Below are 19,092 nucleotides of genomic sequence, written 5' to 3' on the forward strand. Positions count from 1 at the left end.
ACGGTTTTTCTAGTAGTCATGTATGGATGTGAGAGTTGGATCATAAAGAAGGCTGAGCGCTGAAGAATTGATGCTTTCGAATTGTAGTGCTAGAGAACTCTTGAGAGTTCCTTGGACAGCAAGGAAGTGGCCAGTCAACCCTAAAGGAACTGAATCCTGAATATTCATTGGAAGGACTGATGCTGAAGCTGAAGGCGAACCTCCAATGCTTTGGCCACCTGATGTGAAGAGCCGATTCATTGGAAAAGACCTGGATGCTGGGAAAGATTGAGTGCAGGAGGAGAAGGAGGTGACAAGGAATGAGATGGTTGGATGATATCATCGACTCAATGGACATGAGTTTGAGCAAACTCCAGAAGATAGTGATAGTGCAGTCCATGGGATTGCAAAGAATCAGACACAACTTAGCGACTGAACAAAGGATTGTGGCATGGTGTGTCTGTGTGTACTTTGTTACATGAGCCTGCTCCTTTGCAGTATTACCTGCTAGGAGAGACTCACAGTTCCCTAGAATTTCCTTTAACTGTGTCTTCAGATGGGAACAGTTTTAAATATTTTGCACGTTGGACCTGTTAATGAATTAATGATCACTCCCTGCTCTCTTGAACCAGTGCAGTGGTTTTCACACCATGCCCTGTGGAGCTGGAATCCAGGTTGCTCTGAGGAATGGACTGGGGTGGGTGGTTTCAGGCGCTTCCCTGCTTCAGTGAAGCATCAGCTCCACTTGTCCTGGTGCCCATGGCTTGGTTCTGCATGAGGCTGTATATGAAGATGAGTTTCCTGTGCTGTGACTCTGTACAGCTTACACAGCAGATTGAATATTCCAGTGTGGTCCCTGTTGCATGTATGCTGTGACCCTTCCCTGCCACTCTGTTTTCTCCATTGTTTCAGGTGCTCACATGTGAAAGGAGGATGACAGTGGAACAAGTTAGATGACTGGGAGAAATAACATGTGCATAATTGTTCTCATAAAACTATATGGTTATTTGCAAGTATCAACTAATATATAAATGACATCTGATTTGTGTGGCTTGCCCACCTGTGTACTGGCTGGCGCGTCACTTCCCACCTGGGGGCTGGTAGTCTCTGAGTAAAGTTCACTGGTAGTTTCTAAGAAAAGTGACTGCTTGCTAGCAACTCCTGAGCAAGACACAGTGTGTCTCTTAACAAGACTCTGATGCTGAGATTGGAATCACAGCTGACTAGCAGGCTTCCACAGTGATCAGAGAATTCCTGTGTATCAGCCACCAATTGGTGCATTCCTTAAGAGAAGCCAGCATCTTATTTATCTTCATCTCTCTGGCTCCCCAGTATGCAGTGGTTGTTTACTACCCATTACAGTACTAAATGTAGGGGAGGATATATCCCCTACTATACTAAGTATATGCCAGGAGGATATAGTCTCGTCTAATCTTGACACCTTGCAGGGGGCCTTCTGACTAAGAATGGGACCCATGATTTAATCCAGTGGCAGACACTAGAATTCCAGAGGAACCTTGCACTTCAGCTTCTCCCTGCCCAGATCCATGGTGTTAGTGAGCATTGAAAAACAAGTAACTGCTTTGGTAGCCAGGCTCTAATGTGAGCTGAGTTGGGACTGTATTTCTGTCAAACAAGATTACTGTCTGTAATCAATCCTAAACAAATGTGACAAAAAATTTGAACACTAGAATAATGGCTTCCTTTCCCAGAAATTGGCTGATATTATTTAAATGTATGGCATATGTGCCATCGATGTCTTGAAAAACCCACAATGTAAAAATCCTTGGCCTTGAGCAAATACACCTGGGCTCTAACTTTTGCTTTCTGACTTGTGGAGAACCTTTATGTTTTACTGTGTTTATATTTTACTGCAGTAAGAATATTACTTTGGGATCTCGAGCTGGTGAGCTGAACTCTTAGCTACTCTGGTATCTTCTAGAATGGTAGCAGTTATGAAGACCAGGCCCACCTGGTTTTAGACTTGTGGGGGTCTGTTCAAGAGGCATAATGGTTTTAGGATATTATTTTTTTAGGTTTTTATAAGCTACTCAAAAGAACTTGCAAAATCAAACTAAATCTTGTTTGGAGGATTCTCTAAGACCACCCACACATTTAACGATTGATTAGGAGGAATCCGAATATAGTTGTACTCATGGCTAAAATTCATTTCAGTGACAGAATAAGCATACACAGCTTGCTCAGGCAGAGAAAGAGGTGTAAGTAGGGCTTGGAGAAATCTATCTGCAGCTTTCCTATGCTTTCTCCCTCCCGTGAGAGGTCACATAGAGCTCACCCTCCCTCCAGCAGTACAAATGCAGTGTGTGATGTTTACGCCCAGAGAAGCCCATTTGACACTCAGGCTTTAGAGTTTCTATAGAAGGTTGGTCACATGGGCATTCTCTGCCTAGCAACCACCCAAATTCCAGGCTCCCAGGAGGAAAGCAAGCGTTCACCACAATCACATTGCCTGTACAAACAGCCTAGGCCCCCAAAAATGACTTTATCGGTTAGTAATGGAGAAAACATTCTGAAAGCCAAGTTCCCCAGCAACAGGCCCTTCTAAAGATGTCAGCCTCAGGCCTATTGTGTTAACTCTTTTGCACAAGTCCAGGAAACAATTTTTAGAATAAAAAAATCCAATGGGAAATTATGGCCCATTAAATAAATCATTGTAATTATTTGCTGATATCTCTCTCCTGGTGTCTAAGTATAATTTGTCCCATGTTTAAACAGTAACCACAAATTTGCATGGTTTTGCTGGTGTATGATGTAATGGAATGAGACTGCTTCATGTAATTGTAATAAAAAATTGTAGATTTATATGAAATAGAAGATCCAAAGATTCTTATAATTGTGAGTTCTTCAATATGTAGAAACAAAGCACATGATTTATGTCCAGAATTCCATTTTTTTAAAAAATTGAAGTATAGTTGATTTACAGTGTTGTGTTAGCTTTAGTTTCTGGTGTATAGCAAAATGGTTCAGTTTTATATATATTTTCTTTTCTATTATGGTTTATTAAAGGATATTGAATATAGTTCCTTGTGCTATACAGTAGGTCCTTACAGTTTCAGAATTCCATTTTTAAGCAACTGGAAAGAGAAGAGGGATAAGAGTCTAAAGTCATAGGTTGTTTCTCAGCCTGTGTGTCTCGGGCTGCCCTACAAGGCCCTGAGGTGCAGTCACTCCACACTGAGGTCAGGAATGACTTCCAGTTTTTGTGATGCTGGCATTTATCATGCTCCTCTGTCAGGTCAGACTAAAACTCTCTTGCTTAGATAGTGCTTGTTCTATGTCGGAAAGCAAGAACCGAGATAGAGTTCAGTTCACAGAAATGCAGCTCTTTGGGAAAACATGTTTTCAAAATATAAAAGCAGAATCTTAAGACATGTGAGTAGCATTTTAGTCTAGGTTTTAGGATCTTAGATTCCATGTCTCCACCCAACACAATCTATCTCTTGTGCAGAGAAATCGTCTATTTGAGTTGAAACGGAAGGCAGGCCAGTATAGAAATGGGAGGAAAGTTAACTCCGTGGCACACTGTATTTGCTTGATTGTTTCAGACCAAACTCAAGAGTTGAAACTACTTTATAATCAGAGGGTCTTACAGGAAGTACAGAGTTGCAGTCAGTGCTTTCTATTTCCTGATTCTTTGTGTGCTCCTAGGATTGAGTCCCTTCTCTCCTGCAAGCTCAAGCTTCCCTCTTCACTTTTCTCTTTGAATCTCTGCAGTCAGGGAGCGAAGGCACTCATTTCCTTCACCATTGTCTCTGGTCTGTGTCCTGTGACTACTGGGCTTTTCCGTTGAGGTGATATGCTGTCTTCAAGCCTGGGAAAACTTTGTTTTCTGTTGACTTCTAGCTGAGGCATTCGAGAAAATTTGGAAAATAGGAAAAAGGATCCATAAACCTGTAAACCTAACTAGGTCACTGTCCTCGCTTTTGAGTCTTTCCTTCCAGTCTTTAGTTTATACTCGTATATGACTCCTTTCATGGTTGTAATCAGAATAGAGAGTGTGTGTGTGTATTTTTCCCAATTCTTTTTTTTTTCTCTTATTCTTTCAAGCCTATAGAAAAGATGAAGGAATAGTACAGTGAATACTTGTATACCTTTCACCTAGATTCATCAATTGTTGCCTTTTTACCACGTTTGCTTCTCTCTCTTTCTCACTGTATTAAACTTATTTCAGAAGCACTTATAAGTTGCAAACATCATAGCACTTCACTCCTAAATACTTTATCATTCATTTCCTAAAATTGAAGACATTGTCTCACATAACTGCAGTATCATGATCACACCTAAGAAAATTAGCATTAATTCCATGCATCATTTAATATCCAGTTCATATTAAAATTTCTCCATTTATCCCCAAATGTCTCTTTAGCTTTTTTTGAAATTAAAAAATTTAATCAGTGATGAATTTGAGGTTCATTTGGTTATGTTTCCTAGTTTCTTTTAATCTGGGTAATCACCCTCTCTTTTTCAGTTCTTCATAACAATGACTTTTTAAAAAAAATTAATTTATTTTAGTTGGAGGATAATTACTTTACAATATTGTGACTTTTAAAATAAAGAGGCCAGGCCGGTTATAGCAATGACCAGAATTTGATTCATATTTTGTCTTGATTTGATTCAGGCTAGGCATTTTTGGAAGAATAGTTCATTGGGGCTGTTGTGGACTTCGTAAGGACACATCAGGAAACACGTGAGGCACATAATATTCCCTCTTTAGTCACACAGTGAATGGTGCTGAGTTTAACACCTGGTTAAGATAGTGACTCTCTGGAGGTCTGTTTTGTAAAGAAACATTTTTCTCCATTTTAGTTTCTAAGATGCCATCCCCCACTGAAATGAACTAGGGCTCCTGGAAGAAATGGTTGGTTTCAAGTCTGGGACAAGAAGAGTACAGGATGAGGCCAGAAGGTGTTGCTGGACTTAAAGGAAAGAAGAGTTTAAAAACCAAGGGGAAGATTTTGTATAAGGTCAAAGAAGCTAGCTTGAAAGGATTCCTGCTGGCCTCATTTGGACAGTTTGAACATCAAAAACAGTAGTGACAAAATTGCATTATAACACATTATATGTTTTTAAAATTACATAATAATACTCAGGGGAAAAAAGGCCAATTTAAAAAATGTAGATGCCACCCCTGATGTAATAACTGAGTCAAATAAGGATCATAAGTGGATGCCAAAACCATTAGATGAAAGGTTTTGGAAAGTGGGATATTCATATGTTCTCAAAGTATCACCACAGTTTTTATTAATTACAGAAGCTTGTCTTTTGAACTGAACACCTCATACCCAGTTTTCCAAGTTGCATGATGCTCCTACTGTTGATGGCTGCACACTTTAGCATCTACTCAACACGCCACATGTGCTGGAGCTTACACCACCCCAGCCATGGTGCTGGGCACAAGAGAATCAAGGACTAGTCCAATAAGAACACATGCCCTGTCCTGGGGGTCTTAATGGGTAGCTTAATGCTTCTCTACATTCTGGGGCTGACGGATCACCTTCCAAGAAAGTGATGAAAGCTGTGGACCCACTTCCTGTTAAAGTGCACACACATAGCAATTGGAACATCATTTCCCAGTATTCACATCCCAGAAACCTCCCATCCATCAATATTCTTCCAAGGGTCTTCTCAGATACAGACCCCCAGCTAAGATGGCTTTTATAAAAAGGAGATGGTAATAGTACCCACTTCACAAGGTAGTAACGAAGTGTACATTTTTTTCTAAATGGAAAACACTTAGCACAGTGCCTGGACTGTGGTAGGAAATTAAATGGGAATTATTATTGTGCTATTATTATTATTATTAATCTCTTGCCTCCTGCAAAGCCTCCTACCTGGTCTCCATGCCTCCAGCTTTCCTCTTCTCAATCCACCTTCTGCTGGCAATCTGGTGGAAGGCAATCTGTAGCCTGTTAGGATGCTGGTTCCCCAAATGGTTACTGATGATGACCATTAGAGGTAGGCGTGGCCTCTCTGCTGATTAGAGTGTACATTTATCCCTCTAAGGCATCCTTATCCCACTTGGGGTGATTCTTTCTCTTTGACTAGGAGAGTAAGATACTCCTTTTCTCCTGTGTGAATCTAATGTGCATTTTCCAGCACTGTTTTAAACTTGGAATCACCTTGCTTTTTATTTTAACTTTTGGTCTGCATGGTTGATGTTGCCAGGGACCATTCTTGCCGTATAAGGTGCAAATATTTCATTTTTGTGGGGATAGTGTGGACAAATAGAGCAGGTGCTATGGGGTTATTTTCTGGATATGCCACTTCCTGGGTAATTTTTTTCCAAGTCCCCACTCTTAAACCGCAGGATCCTCATTCTTTAGGGTTGCTGTGAAGAACAGTTGAGATGGTGCTTTGTAAACTTTCACCTGATATAAAAATACTATTTTTCTCCCTATGTTACATTTCAAGCAAAAGTGAACTGGAAAAGAAGATTCTTTTTTGCTTTCTTTTTCAACAGCTTTTTCAGACATCTTTAAAACAGCTCCCTTGCTTATTGTTAGATTCCAAAACCATACCTTGAGACTATTTCTTGTAAAGTACTGCTGATAAGCACCATTTGAGTATGCCTTCCCTAAGGGATTAAATGTTGCTGAAAAGGTGCTCTTTATTGATCGTGATTCACTGTCTGCTCATGATGTGGTGTCAGCCAGGGATGGAGTTAATACTGATATAGACTACTGTGCTTTTAATGTCCTGCCAGGGTTGTGTTCTACCATTTACTATTCAATGCAAGACTCATTCAAAACATACTAAGTTATTCATTCCCTTGCTCTTATATTTTATGGCTTCCAGGGGCTCTTTGAGAAGGAAGTAAGTATAGTGATAACAACGCTTTGGGGAAAACTGTGTGCATGGCAACCTGTTTTAAAACATGCTTTCTCCACATGAAATGGGTTTTGATATAAAGTATTATAGGAATTTATGCATGCTGGGGATCTTAAGTATGCTATTAGAATTTTTTAATTCTAACTACCTCTTTCTGTTAATGGAAAAGAAATGGTTTAACAGCTGCCTCAGGGTAAAAAGAAGGTGGACCATGTGAGGCAGTACTTTACCGTTGCCCTGGTGCCCTGGAATATGTTTTCTTGTATTAGGAATTTATTAGGAACCAGGAGTCTTTGACAAACAAACTTGACTATGACAAGCCTTTCGTTTGTCAAAGAACCACATGTAGACCATGGTGGTCAAGTCTTGTTGAGTTGAGCCAGTGTTGAAGGATGGCAAGTCCTGTGTGTTGCCGCTGGTGATTTTGATTTTGTCTTGGAAATAGTACAGTAAACAGCTTTTTAGAAAAGAATACTTCCATTATTTGGAGGGTGCATGCATGAGGGAGATTTGCTGTGATTTTGACTGTACATAGCCAGACCTTACAAAAACCTTTCTTAGAGAGTGACAAGGAGAACCATTGCATGGTGATTATAGTTTGTTTTTGTTAAAATCATTATTCATTTGTTTTAAATCAGTGCTATCCAATAGAACTTTTTTGCAGTGGTGAAAATGTTCTATAATATGCACTGTCCTTATGATTATGTCAGTTTTAATCTTAGCTCTATTTTAATTCTAGCATTGGCAAAGTTTTTATGTATTTGTGTGCTAAGTTGCTTCAGTCATGTCCAACTCTTTGTGACCCTATGGACTGTAGCCCGCCAGGCTCCTCTGTCCATGGGATTCTCTAGGCAAGGATACTGGAGTGGGTTGCCATGCCCTCCTCCAGGGGATCTTCCTGACTCAGGGATCGAACCCATGTCTCTTATGTCTCCTGCATTGCAAGCAGATTCTTTACCACTGAGCCACTGGGGAAGCCCTATATATATAGATATATGTATTGCTTTCTTATATTATACATAAAAGTGTAATATTTGAAACTAGGAATAAAGAATGCTCTTACCTTAAAAAGAAAATCTGCACTGTCCAGTATCATAGTCACCAACCACACATGCCTGTTGAGCACTTGAAGTATGGCTCAGTGTATATACATGAGGAATGGAATTTTAAATTTTATTTGGTTTTAGTTGATTTAAATTCAGATAGCTACTGTGGCTTGTGGCTACAGTGCAGGTTTGGCCAGTGCAGGTTTAAAACTGTCTGCTCCTCAAATGTAAGAAGACTCACATGAATAGTTCCATATTCTGTGGCCTTTCAAAAAATTTAACATGTAAGACCCTAATACCTAATAACTCTCCCCACTGAGAAGTGTGTGTATGTGTGTGTGTGTGTGTGTGTGTGTGTGTGTGTGTGTATACAGAGATTATTTAAAGAGATAGGTTAGTCTTAAGATAGAGCTGAGATGTCTCGAACTAAGTGAAAATATCCCCAGAGAAGTATATCTTATGACTTAAGTCTACTCTATGTGAAACAAAAAATGAACCCCTAAGTCTTACGTGGCACAGATTTTATTGCACTTGCAGGAGCTGTTGCTGTTCTGCATGCAGAATTGTGTTTCTAGCACTTGTGTTTTGCTGGCACATGAATGCCATAAAATCAGCATGCTTAGCAGCATTGCCTATTTTGAGAATTCTGTTCTTGAGTGTTGTGGTTTATTTGGTTGTTCTATCTCTGTCTCTGAACACATGAAAAAATGAGTGAACCCAGTCATTTGCCTTGGAGCTTCCCTTTGTTAGGCTTACCCTGTGCCATTTTGATGCATTGGCAGAGTTTAGGGCTGATAGCCAGCAGACAGGAAACTAGAGCCATTAGGTTAGACCCACCCAAGTCCACTTGCTGAAGTGGGGAGGGTATTACTCTTGGTACAGGAAAATCATGCACTTGGCAGTTTTCACTGCTTCTTTCTATTTCCATGACTTTTTGAGAGATATCATGTTATAAAACATATAACCCTCATAACCAGCAATGGCTTATATTTTTATGTAGTTTCAGAGTACATTTGTGCAGTCTCTTTTGGCCCTCATAACATTTTGGTGAGGTGTTGTAGGTATCCTTAGTAATTTTTTCTGGACTCTCAAGGGGTCAAGTGACCAGTCTGAAGGTACGTAGCTAATAACTACTACAACCAAAAGAGCGAGGGGTAAGATGTGGGCCCACCCCTCTTTCCCGAGTTCAGCAGCAGGGAAGGAAGCTTGAACTACTAGAGAAAATGGAGTTCCTTTGGCTCTTTGGACCTTCTCAGTTGTGGTGTTAGGGTACACACCTTGTGGGCCCACTGTAGCACACAGCTGAGACTTGAACTTGTGGCCTGGGTTAGCATGATATGGGGATTCTGGCCCCACCTCAAACAAGCTGTGTGCCTGGTGAATCACTTGAACATCCTTGACCTTCATTTCTTCTCACATAGGAAGTTGAGTGCATCTTCCAGATCCCCTTTTGTTGCAGAGAACCAGAAGGGACTCTATGTTTGTATAGTGAGAGTGCATGGATAAGGATATATTAACTTTTCTGGGTTCTTGTTTTGAAAAAATATTCTTTGGTTATTATGTGTTTTCTTTATTGAAAACCCTTTGATAATAGTAAAAGTGGTTTTCCTGAATTAAAATCTAACTAGGAGATATTTTCTACTTGATTGTTTATCTAACAAATCTTGTCTTTTCTGCCATTCTTGAGCTTTATCTTTGTCTTCGTCATACTGTAGCCCCACCCTCCCCCTTTCCAGTATTTTGTCCAGAAGTCAGGGAGGATAGTGAGGTTTTGTTGATTTTGTTTATGTATTTATTGATATTTACTCAATATGTTTATTGTAAATCTTTGTTTTCTAGCCTGTTAGCATAGGGTTTCTCCAATTGCTTCCTCTTCTCTCTTTTAAAAAAACTGAATTTTGAACTCTTACGGAATTCAGACTTCTGTTGCTATAAATCAGTAAAAACTTGGCCAAGACTAGGAGTAGCTCAGGCATAAAACACTTATGTCCTGGCAAAGCCATCTTCATAGATCAGTAGAGCTCTTGAGGGGTTGATCAGCTGGCTTGTTTACTTGGAACCAAGCAAGAGGAACCCCAAACTGAGCCTGTGACTCCAAGTCAAAGTACAATTGTAGGCCTATCTCGTGGAGAAGCTTTATTTCTACAGAAACCCAAGATGGCAGCATCTATGTCAATAATCAGTCCTACTTTGAATGCTACATGTAACTCGACGTAGTTGGAGCAACACATAAAGTTTCTAATTTGAAAATAGCAAAATTGTACATATTATTTCTCAAACCCTTGGACCTATGAGAATGCTTATTGAAATGGAAAACTTCCATGTTGTTGGCCTATATTAGTGGTCTTCAGTACATTTCAGTCTAAATTGAAATGCTTTTATAAATTTTCTAAATAAAGTACTTCCAATTTAAAATAAAAGCAAGTGATCATTTCCTCTGACAAAAGAAGGAGACCATTGGTTATGGTTGGATTAATATCTTCCTGGAGTGACTAAGTAGTATTAGAATATTCCTTAGTATTTTCTCTGAGTGGGAGTAATTGTGGAAAGTGTTTGGGATCATAAATAGAATAATTGTGCAAAATTTTTTACATTTTGCTGAATCAGTTCATCTTTTGCTCTAGTGACAGATACAGTGATGCCAGTGATGACAGCTTTTCAGAGCCAAGGTTAGCTGAGTTGGAAATCAGCTGAAACTGACCCATGACTTGGAATCACCAGGACAACCTGAGAGGGTGAGATGGAGCCTTGAAGTTCTTGTTTGTTTTGTAGACAAGCTGTCGTCTTGGTGCAGAAGGGAGCATCACAGGACTCATCTCACAGGATCCCGGGATGCTCCTGTTTGACTGGCATAGTGAGCAGAACAAACTTGACAGCTGATTGTGCTTCCGGTAATCTGGAACACCCCTGAGAAAGCTAGCAGTTAGGAATGTGCATGAGGCCAGGAGTAAACATATCTGAGTACCTATAAATGGGTAATGGAGGCTGTGGTGGTTAGAGTTGTAAGAGTATAGCTGAGGGGTCAGCAGACTTGTACTGGAAAGGGCCAGGCAGGAGCTGTTTTCAGCTTTTCAGGCCCTGCAGTGCATTGGAGATGGAGAACAGGCTTGGATGTCCACACATAAATAGGCAGGGCTATGTCCCTATAAAACTATTTCCAAACACAGTGTGTTGACCCGTGATCTAGGTTGCTCATGAAAAAGCAGACTTCCTTGAATCTGTAGAAAATAAAATAGTTGTTTTCTTTCTTTGTAGGGAAGATGTCAGAGACTGGCTTGGCTTCCAAGGGCAGCTTATGTCCCTCACAGCTCCTGGAGGTTTTATTAGAGAAGGTAGCAGCCTGGATGGCTTTATTCCATTCACACTCACAGGCCGCTGCTGCTTGGAATCCCTAGGAGTAGGACAGGTCTTAAATTGTTCCTGTTCTTTAGTAGTTCAGTTCAATTCAGTCGCTCAGTTGTGCCCGACTCTTAGTGACCCCATGGACTGCAGCACACCAGGCCTCCCTGTCCATCACCAACTCCCGGCACTTGCTCAAACTCATGTCCATCGAGTTGGTAATGCCATCCAACAATCTCATCCTCTGTTGTCTCTTTCTCCTCCCGCCTTCAATCTTTCCCGGCATTAAGGCCTTTTCCAATCAGTCAGTTCTTCGCATCAGGTGGCCAAAGTATTGGAGTTTCAGCTTCAGCATCAGTCCTTTTAATGAATATTCAGGACTGATTTCCTTTAGGATGGACTGGTTGGATCTCCTTGCAGTCCAAGGGACTCTCAAGAGTCTTCTCCAGCACCGCAGCTCTTTAGTAGGGACAGCAGTTTTTGGAAAATTTGTACAGAGTCAGTCGCTCCAGTATGATTTCTCTTCTTATTTCACTTAGGGGCAGAACATTGCCGTTCACCAGGGAAGGCACATCCAGGTTTGTTTAGGTTTGCCTCAAACATGGAGCCTTTCAGAAGCAAACCAAAATGATGCAAAGATTAGTTGGAGATACTTTAAAGACTTACAGTATTCAACTTCTGATGTGGCTAATATGTATATTCTTTTTTTTTTAAGGCTCTGAAGTAACTGAAGCCAAGATGAAGGAACTATCTGATGAAATCACCACACTCATAGAATCACTCTGTTCTCCACCAAACATGCGATGTCCAGCCTCAAGGGGAATTTAATAATACGTACTTCAATAAACCAGAATCAAAGGGGTGGTTTTCTTTTTCCTCTAGAGGCGACCTTTGGTTCTTGCAAATTTCTTCAGCCAATTAAACATTTCCCAACCGTCTCAGTGGACAGAAAGTGTTTTGGTGTTTTGTCTGGCATATGGTGATGTCCAGGTGGTAAGCAAGGATCCAGGTAACTGAGGCTTCTCCAGGCTATATGGGAAGGCTGGCAGGGCACAGACAATGACTAGTTTTGAGTCAAAAATGAGTCTTTCTGTTACCTGGAATTCAGCCACGGATTTACATGTGGCCCAAGCTTATTTCAATTTCTCACTGTTTATTTCTACTAAAAAGTGAAATGAAACAGATCCAAGACTAGGGTTGGTAAGTAAGACCCTGGCCTCAGGCACTGAATTTAAGGGAACATAAAAAAATTCAGGAGTCAAGATCAGTAACACACACACACACATATTTAATTGAGGTGAAATTCATATAACATAGAATTAACCATTTCAAAGTGAACAATGCAATAGCATTAGGTACGTTCACAGTGTTGTGCAACCACCACCTTTATCTGGTTCCAAAACATTTCCATTCCTCCAAAATAAATCCCCACATCCATTAGCAGTCACTGTCCATTCCTCCCTCCCAGCCCTCTGCAACTCCTTTCTATTTCTGTGGATTTGCCTATTCTGGATATTTCATATTAGTGGAATCATACAATATGTGGCCTTTTGTGTCTGGCCTCTTTCACTGAGCTTGATGTTTTTTAAGTTCATCCACAATGTAGCCTATGTCAGTTCTTCCTTCCTTTTTATGGCTGAATATAATTTCCTGGTATGGATTAGACTACAATTTGTTTATCCATTCATCCATTGATGGGCACTTGGGTTGTTTCTACCTTTTGTCTTTTGTGGCTAGTGCTTCTGTGAACAGTCATGTGTAAATAGTTGTATTTGTTTTTGTTTTTGCCACACCGTGACTGGGGATCCAACCCAGGTCCTCGACAGTGAGAGCACAGAGTCCTAACCACTGGACCGCCACGGAAGTTCTGTAAATAACTGAATATCTGTTTTTTTTTTTTTTTTTAAAGCTCTTTTGGTAAACAGTTATACCTAGGAGTGGAATTACTTATGGTAATTCTGTTTGACTTTTGGAGAAAGCATCAGTAGTATTTTAATGTAAGAATTTTTAAAAACCAAACCTCATTTTAAAAAATTCACAAAGAGCAAAATACCAGATTTTAAAATAAAGATAGAATCTAGCCCTGCATCTCCCTCACCTGCCCCAGTCCCCGGCCGACTGTACAACATTCTTATCCAGTATGCTTCCTGATCTCCCTGTTGAATGTGCTTGCGATGACTTAGTTGTTGCTTATATTTGAGCCTTCTGAAACTAATATAAATATTTTAACTGCTCACTTGATTTTTTTTGTGGTTGTCTTTGGCCTTTAACTTTTTTCTCTTAATGCTGTAAAACATTATTTTGTGAACTGCTACAGAAAACTCATCTACCAAACATGCAGAAATGAAATGAATACTTCTGGTAAACAAAAATATTAAAGAGCTTTAGGGCGCCACTTGTGAAAATTACAGCTTGAAGATCACAAGAGGCTCCAAATGAAAAGCCCACACGGAAGGTTAAAAGCTGGAATAGGCCTCCTAGAGAGAGATACGTAAGCACCGAGGGGATTCTTGAACAGCACAAGGGGTAGTCTGGTTTCAGTGGGAGTTTACAATTGTAATGATTATGACTTCTAAAATAACTTATAATAGAGTGCTTACGCTTTGGGCTAATGATGCATGTAAATAGGACCGGAAGGAAGGGCACTTATGAAACAACAAACCAGCCTCTTTGTTGTTGCTACAGGAGATTTTCTCTTTTGGAGACAGCCGTTGAACTTGGAATCCAGCGAAGCGCAGAAAGGTGGTAGCATACCTGCTTAGGATAGTGGAGCAGCCGTGGCCGTGAACACATAGGAAGGTATTATAAATCATTCATTTGACAAATATATCTTGAGCCCCCAGGATGAGTAACACCTGGTGTAGGTGCTGGGGGAAGTGTGGGGAAGCAGAATCTGCCCCCCAAGTATGTCTCTTTGGCAAAAGGATTATTTCAGGCTGATTTTAAAGAAACAGCAGACAAGGAAAAGCTTTGAAAACTGAATAGAAGTTGCCCTTTTTAAGAAACATTTACATTTATAAGGGAAACCTCCATAACTGTAAATCTCCGGAACCGCTTCTCAGTGGAGAAGGCAGTGACTTCAATCTGCATAACAACCTCACCCTGGATTCCTGAGCTTTGCCTGGTTACCTCCCCTAACTGGCCTCCCCCTCAACATCTTTTCTCTCTAGCTGGAGATGGTAGCAAAGATGATGGTTTGGGCTGTATAGAAGTTACTCAGTTTTCCTTGGTCTCTTCCAGCAGGTATACATGCTCTTAAACTGAAACCAAGCAGGACCCTCTTGGATACCAAAGACTTTCCATGTCCTCTTTCTTGTAGAAAAAGGCTTCAGTGTCCTATACTTTCCCCGAGTTCCAAAGAGTAGACTTAGTCAGTTAGTAATTAGGAAAGTGAGAGGATGCAGAAACAAAGGACAGGCAGTTGGGCAACAGTTCAGTTCAGTCACTCAGTCGTGTCCGACTCTGCGACCCCATGGACTGCAATACACCAGGCTTCCCTGTCCATCACCAATTCCCAGAGCTTAGGCAAACTCATGTCCATCGAGTCGGTGTTGCCATCCAACCATCTCATCCTCTGCTGTCCCCTTCTCCTCCTGCTTTCAATCTTTCCCAGCATCAGGGTCTTTTCCAATGAGTCAGTTCTTCACATCAGGTGGCCAAAGTATTGGAGTTTCAGCTTCAACATCAGTCCTTCCAATGAACATTCAGGACTGATTTCCTTTAGGATGGACTGGTTGAATCTCCTTGCAGTCCAAGGGACTCTCAATAGTCTTCTCTAACACAACAGTTCAAAAGCATCAATTCTTTGGCACTCAGCGTTCTTTATAGTCCAACTCTCACCTCCATACATGACTACTGGAAAAATGATAGCTTTGACTAGACGGACCTTTGTTGGCAAAGTAGTGTCTCTGCTTTTTAATATTCTGTCTAAGTTGGTCATAGCTTTTTGTCCAGGGAGCAAGTGTCTTTTAATTTCATGGCTGCAGTCACCATCTGCAGTGATTTTGGAGCCCCCCAAAACAAATATTGGGCAGCAATAGTTCAGTGATAATACAGAGCCCTAGTTCCTCTTCCAGGGATACATGACAATCTGATGCTTATCTTTGAGTTGTTCTGCAGAAATTGAGGGCTTCCCTTGTGGCGCAGATGGTAAAGAATCTGCCTGCAATGCAGGAGACCTGGATTTGATCCCTGTGTCAGGAAAAACTAAGACCCTCACCCTAGTGATGGATGGTGACTAATTGTTGAGCACAAGCAGTAGACCTCAGATTGATTGAAACCAGGTTGTGATGTTGACTCCCAAAACATTACCCTGTCGCTGCCTCACACACCAGTCAGAGAACTGTGCATGAGCTGACACACATGCTTTTACCTCCTTTTGCCTTTGAAGATCTTACACCCTGGCCAGCCAGTAAGATGGATCTGAGATTAGCCTACATCTCCCATCTTCTCTGCTGGTGGCCTCTCAATCAATAAACCTTTCTCTGCTCCAAACTCCAACGTTTCAGTTTGTTTGGCCTCAGGAGACACATGCACACAGTCTTTGGTTCGACAACAGAATTTGTTTGTTTTTCTCCTGTTAATCTGTTATTACAGAAAGTTCTCAGCCAAGAACCTAGAAGGGTAGAGGCAAAATGATTTTTTTTCCCCTGCAGAAGCAACCTACCCTCTTGCCCCTGACCTTTTCTTCAGGGAAGGCAGGCTTTACACAAATTTATAGGAAAATAACCATTTAATTATAATTATGATATGTTCAGGGAGCTATGAATGTCAAAGAATAAGGACAAAGACCCTTATGGGAGAGTGTAAAATGGGATCCTCTGACAAACTAGTGAGCCAAGAAAGGCCTTTTGAGCAAAGCAGATAAATGTTTTACACAAATTTGTGCTCATGGTCTCACAGTGCAAAAATAGTGGGCAGAGAGCTCCAAGATCCAGTGGGGGTGTGGTTTCCCAGACTGGCAGGCAGTTGGGTGAGTGGTAATAGTGTTTCACTGGTGTCATCACCTGCTTGTATCAGCCCACACTTTTCCTTTATTGAAACTTGGATTGAACTGAAGCTGAAGGGACTCAGTTTCTTTGTTTTCTCCATAAGTTCTCCAGCTCCATTCCTGATTGTCACTTTTGTTGCTCTATTTCTTACTTAGACTTTCTATTTTGTTGTAGTAAAAAGTACCAGTTACATGCGCATCTGTGCTCTGTTAAGTAAGGTCAGTGCCAGATATCGAGACTCCACCGTTTCCCCATAGAGTTGAAGTTTTGCACCCTGAAGATGCCATACAAGATGAGGGGAGATACACAGAGACAGCCCCAGAAATCCAGAAATAGTGAAACGTTGCCTGTGGGTTCTGAGTTAGTGTTTTTGGGGTTTAGTTGAATTTCTTGAATGGAGCAAGAAAGAGCTCAAGATCATATGGCAGCATTGTGTCTGGATTGCTTTCTCCCTAGGCTGCCAAGCCCTTCTGAGAGTCTCCCTTCTAACTCTTTTCACTTGTGGATGGGAAGATGTAGGATTCTTTGAATCTGCAAAATAGAATCAAACTTGTACTCTTAGGGTCAGTGGTAAGGAAGTAGGCTCTATACTCATCATTAATCTGAGTGGCATAGTCAGTACTAGCCAGAAAGTTAGCTCTGACAAGTAACCAGCCTCTCAGTTTTGAGGTAGGCTTTTCTTGAGTGATACCATTATATCATTTGTGTTTACATTTGAGTATGGGTTTATTAATAAGCCAAATGTAATGATGAGCTGCTATTTTGCATGTATCACTGCTTCTTCTATTATCAGTAATAATAGGTGAGCCATTTTGAAAAACAACTCATTTGATTGTGACTCATACTGCCCTTGAACAAAGCAACTGGATTTCCATCTTAATTTGAATTTTGCTAAACACCAAGGTTTTTCACTGGTCTAGTAGACATCGTACCCTATTTCTACATAGGCTTACCATGTGTGACATATGGACACTGATGGAAATACAAACTGAACTTTTTGAGCTGCTTTTTGCTATGCAGCTTTTGGTCTTTTAGGTTTATACCCATGAATATCTCTAAAAGATAGTGGCAAATTCTATGGGGCCCACTTTCTATCCCTAAAACTTCTTTGGTATTACCCGCTTCCTCTGAGAAGAATACCAGTGTAAAGCAGGGGAATCTAGTTGGCACTGTTTGGTTATATAGTTCATTTATAGCCTTAATGGTCAGTTTTAAACTTCCCTTCTTTTTCTTGAACAAGAAATTGTTTTGAAAACAGAATATTGCTTTAACTTTTTTCTGGGAGAGACTAGGATTTCAGCTAATATGCTGGGAGTATTCTGAAGAGTTAGATAAAAGCCTAGAACCTGGGGTTTGGGGCCAATGTCCCAGTAAACTAAACTTTTCCACACTGAATCTCCCTTTCAGGGAGATTCTCTGAATTAGAGAATCCTCATCATGTGCCACAGGCCAGGATGATGAAACTACTTGTTATAGTGGTCACTTCTATAGAGAATTTAATGGTAAGCAGTCAATATGTAGTCAATTTAGATTATCTGCATTTCTGGAGTAGCAATTTCTGAATTTATTTGCACAAGTATACATTATTTTAGTCTCCAACTTGAGAAGTATGGAGACTCAGAAGTAATTTTCAACCCAGAATATGACTTTTTTGTTGCCACTATTGATTCTTACCTGGAAGATTTCTGATAGGAGAGAGTTATTCATGGCTTTTGAAACACCTTTGCTTTCCTGAGTGAGTATCACAACTCTATGATTTTATATAATAAACTAGATGTTTTTCTTCTGTTCCCCATTATCTTTATCTTTTTGTTCCAACACTCCTAGCATAATTCTTAACTTGAGTTGGAGGGAGATTTGTTTTAACCTATTTAAGAATGAAAAAGTAAAGAATATGATTACACATTCTGTATTGTTCAAAGGAGACACTATCTAAAGCAGGTTTGTGGTCGGGGGGGGGTGGTAAACTGGCTAAATTCCACCTATTTTTTAAATTAATGTTTTATTTACACATAGTTATTCACCTTCCTTTACATATTATCTATGGTTGTTTTCAAGCTACTACAGCAGAGTTAAGTGGTTGCCGCAGAGACCCACAAGCCTACAATATTTACTATCTGGCACTTTACAGAAAAAGTTTATTGACTACTGATCTAAAAGGTACAAGGCAAGAAAAATTATTTACAAGTCTCCAGTGGAACCTAAATTTAAAAAATCCTTTTTCTACAGAATGAGGATATTCTCTTTAAAAGATTATAATTCTTGTTCCCTTCCCTGGAGACCATATTATCAAATGGTTCTGGGTTCTTTCAGAGGCATATCATGCAAAAATTCTTGCTTTACTATAATATTTAAGCAGCATTCTTATTTCAGATGTGGTTATATTTCTCTAGTGAAAAAAATGAGTACAAAAAAATGTACAAGGGAAAGGTCAATTTTTAGTTCAGTTTGTCACAGATGTTGTGCACACCCTGTCTGCTCAACCCTGAATTGATGCGGCTGAGAATATGGAAAAACCTGTGATCTAGCTGGGTTCTTGAACCAAATCCTGATGCATGAGTAGGAGTTGAGTAGATGCATCTTTGTATTAGAAATACTGGCAAGACTGAAAGCTTCCCTAACCTGAGAAAGGAAACAGATATCCAAGTTCAAGGATCACAGAGAGTCCCAAACAAGAGGAAACCAAGAGAGCCACACCAAAAGACACATGATACTAAAATGACAAAAATTAAAGATGGAGAATCTTAAAAGTGGTAAGTGAAAAGCAACCAGTTATGTATAAGGGAACTCCCATAAGAACTTTAGCTGACTTTTCAGCAGAAACTCTGCAGGCCAGAAGGGAGTGGAACAATATATTCAAAGTGCTAAAAGGAAAAAACCTACAATCA

General features: G+C 40.3%; 1 protein-coding gene across 6 annotated transcripts in view; it reads left to right on the top strand.

Moving 5' to 3' along the window:
- Positions 1–12,151, top strand: part of CTPS2 (CTP synthase 2) — a 107,948-nt gene extending 95,797 nt beyond the window's left edge. For 4 of the 6 annotated variants that reach the window (XM_061136079.1, XM_061136076.1, XM_061136077.1 and 1 more), the window contains exons 18-20: positions 10,499–10,543; positions 10,647–10,765; positions 11,929–12,151. In XM_061136079.1, the coding sequence (XP_060992062.1) occupies positions 10,499–10,543; positions 10,647–10,765; positions 11,929–12,041 (277 nt within the window). In that variant the 3' untranslated portion in view covers positions 12,042–12,151. The other 2 variants (XM_061136080.1, XM_061136081.1) reach the window with 2 other exon arrangements.
- Positions 12,152–19,092: the final 6,941 nt, after the last annotated feature.

Source organism: Dama dama, chromosome X (genome assembly GCF_033118175.1).
Source record: "Dama dama isolate Ldn47 chromosome X, ASM3311817v1, whole genome shotgun sequence".
In the NCBI taxonomy this organism is placed as follows: Eukaryota; Metazoa; Chordata; class Mammalia; order Artiodactyla; family Cervidae; genus Dama; species Dama dama.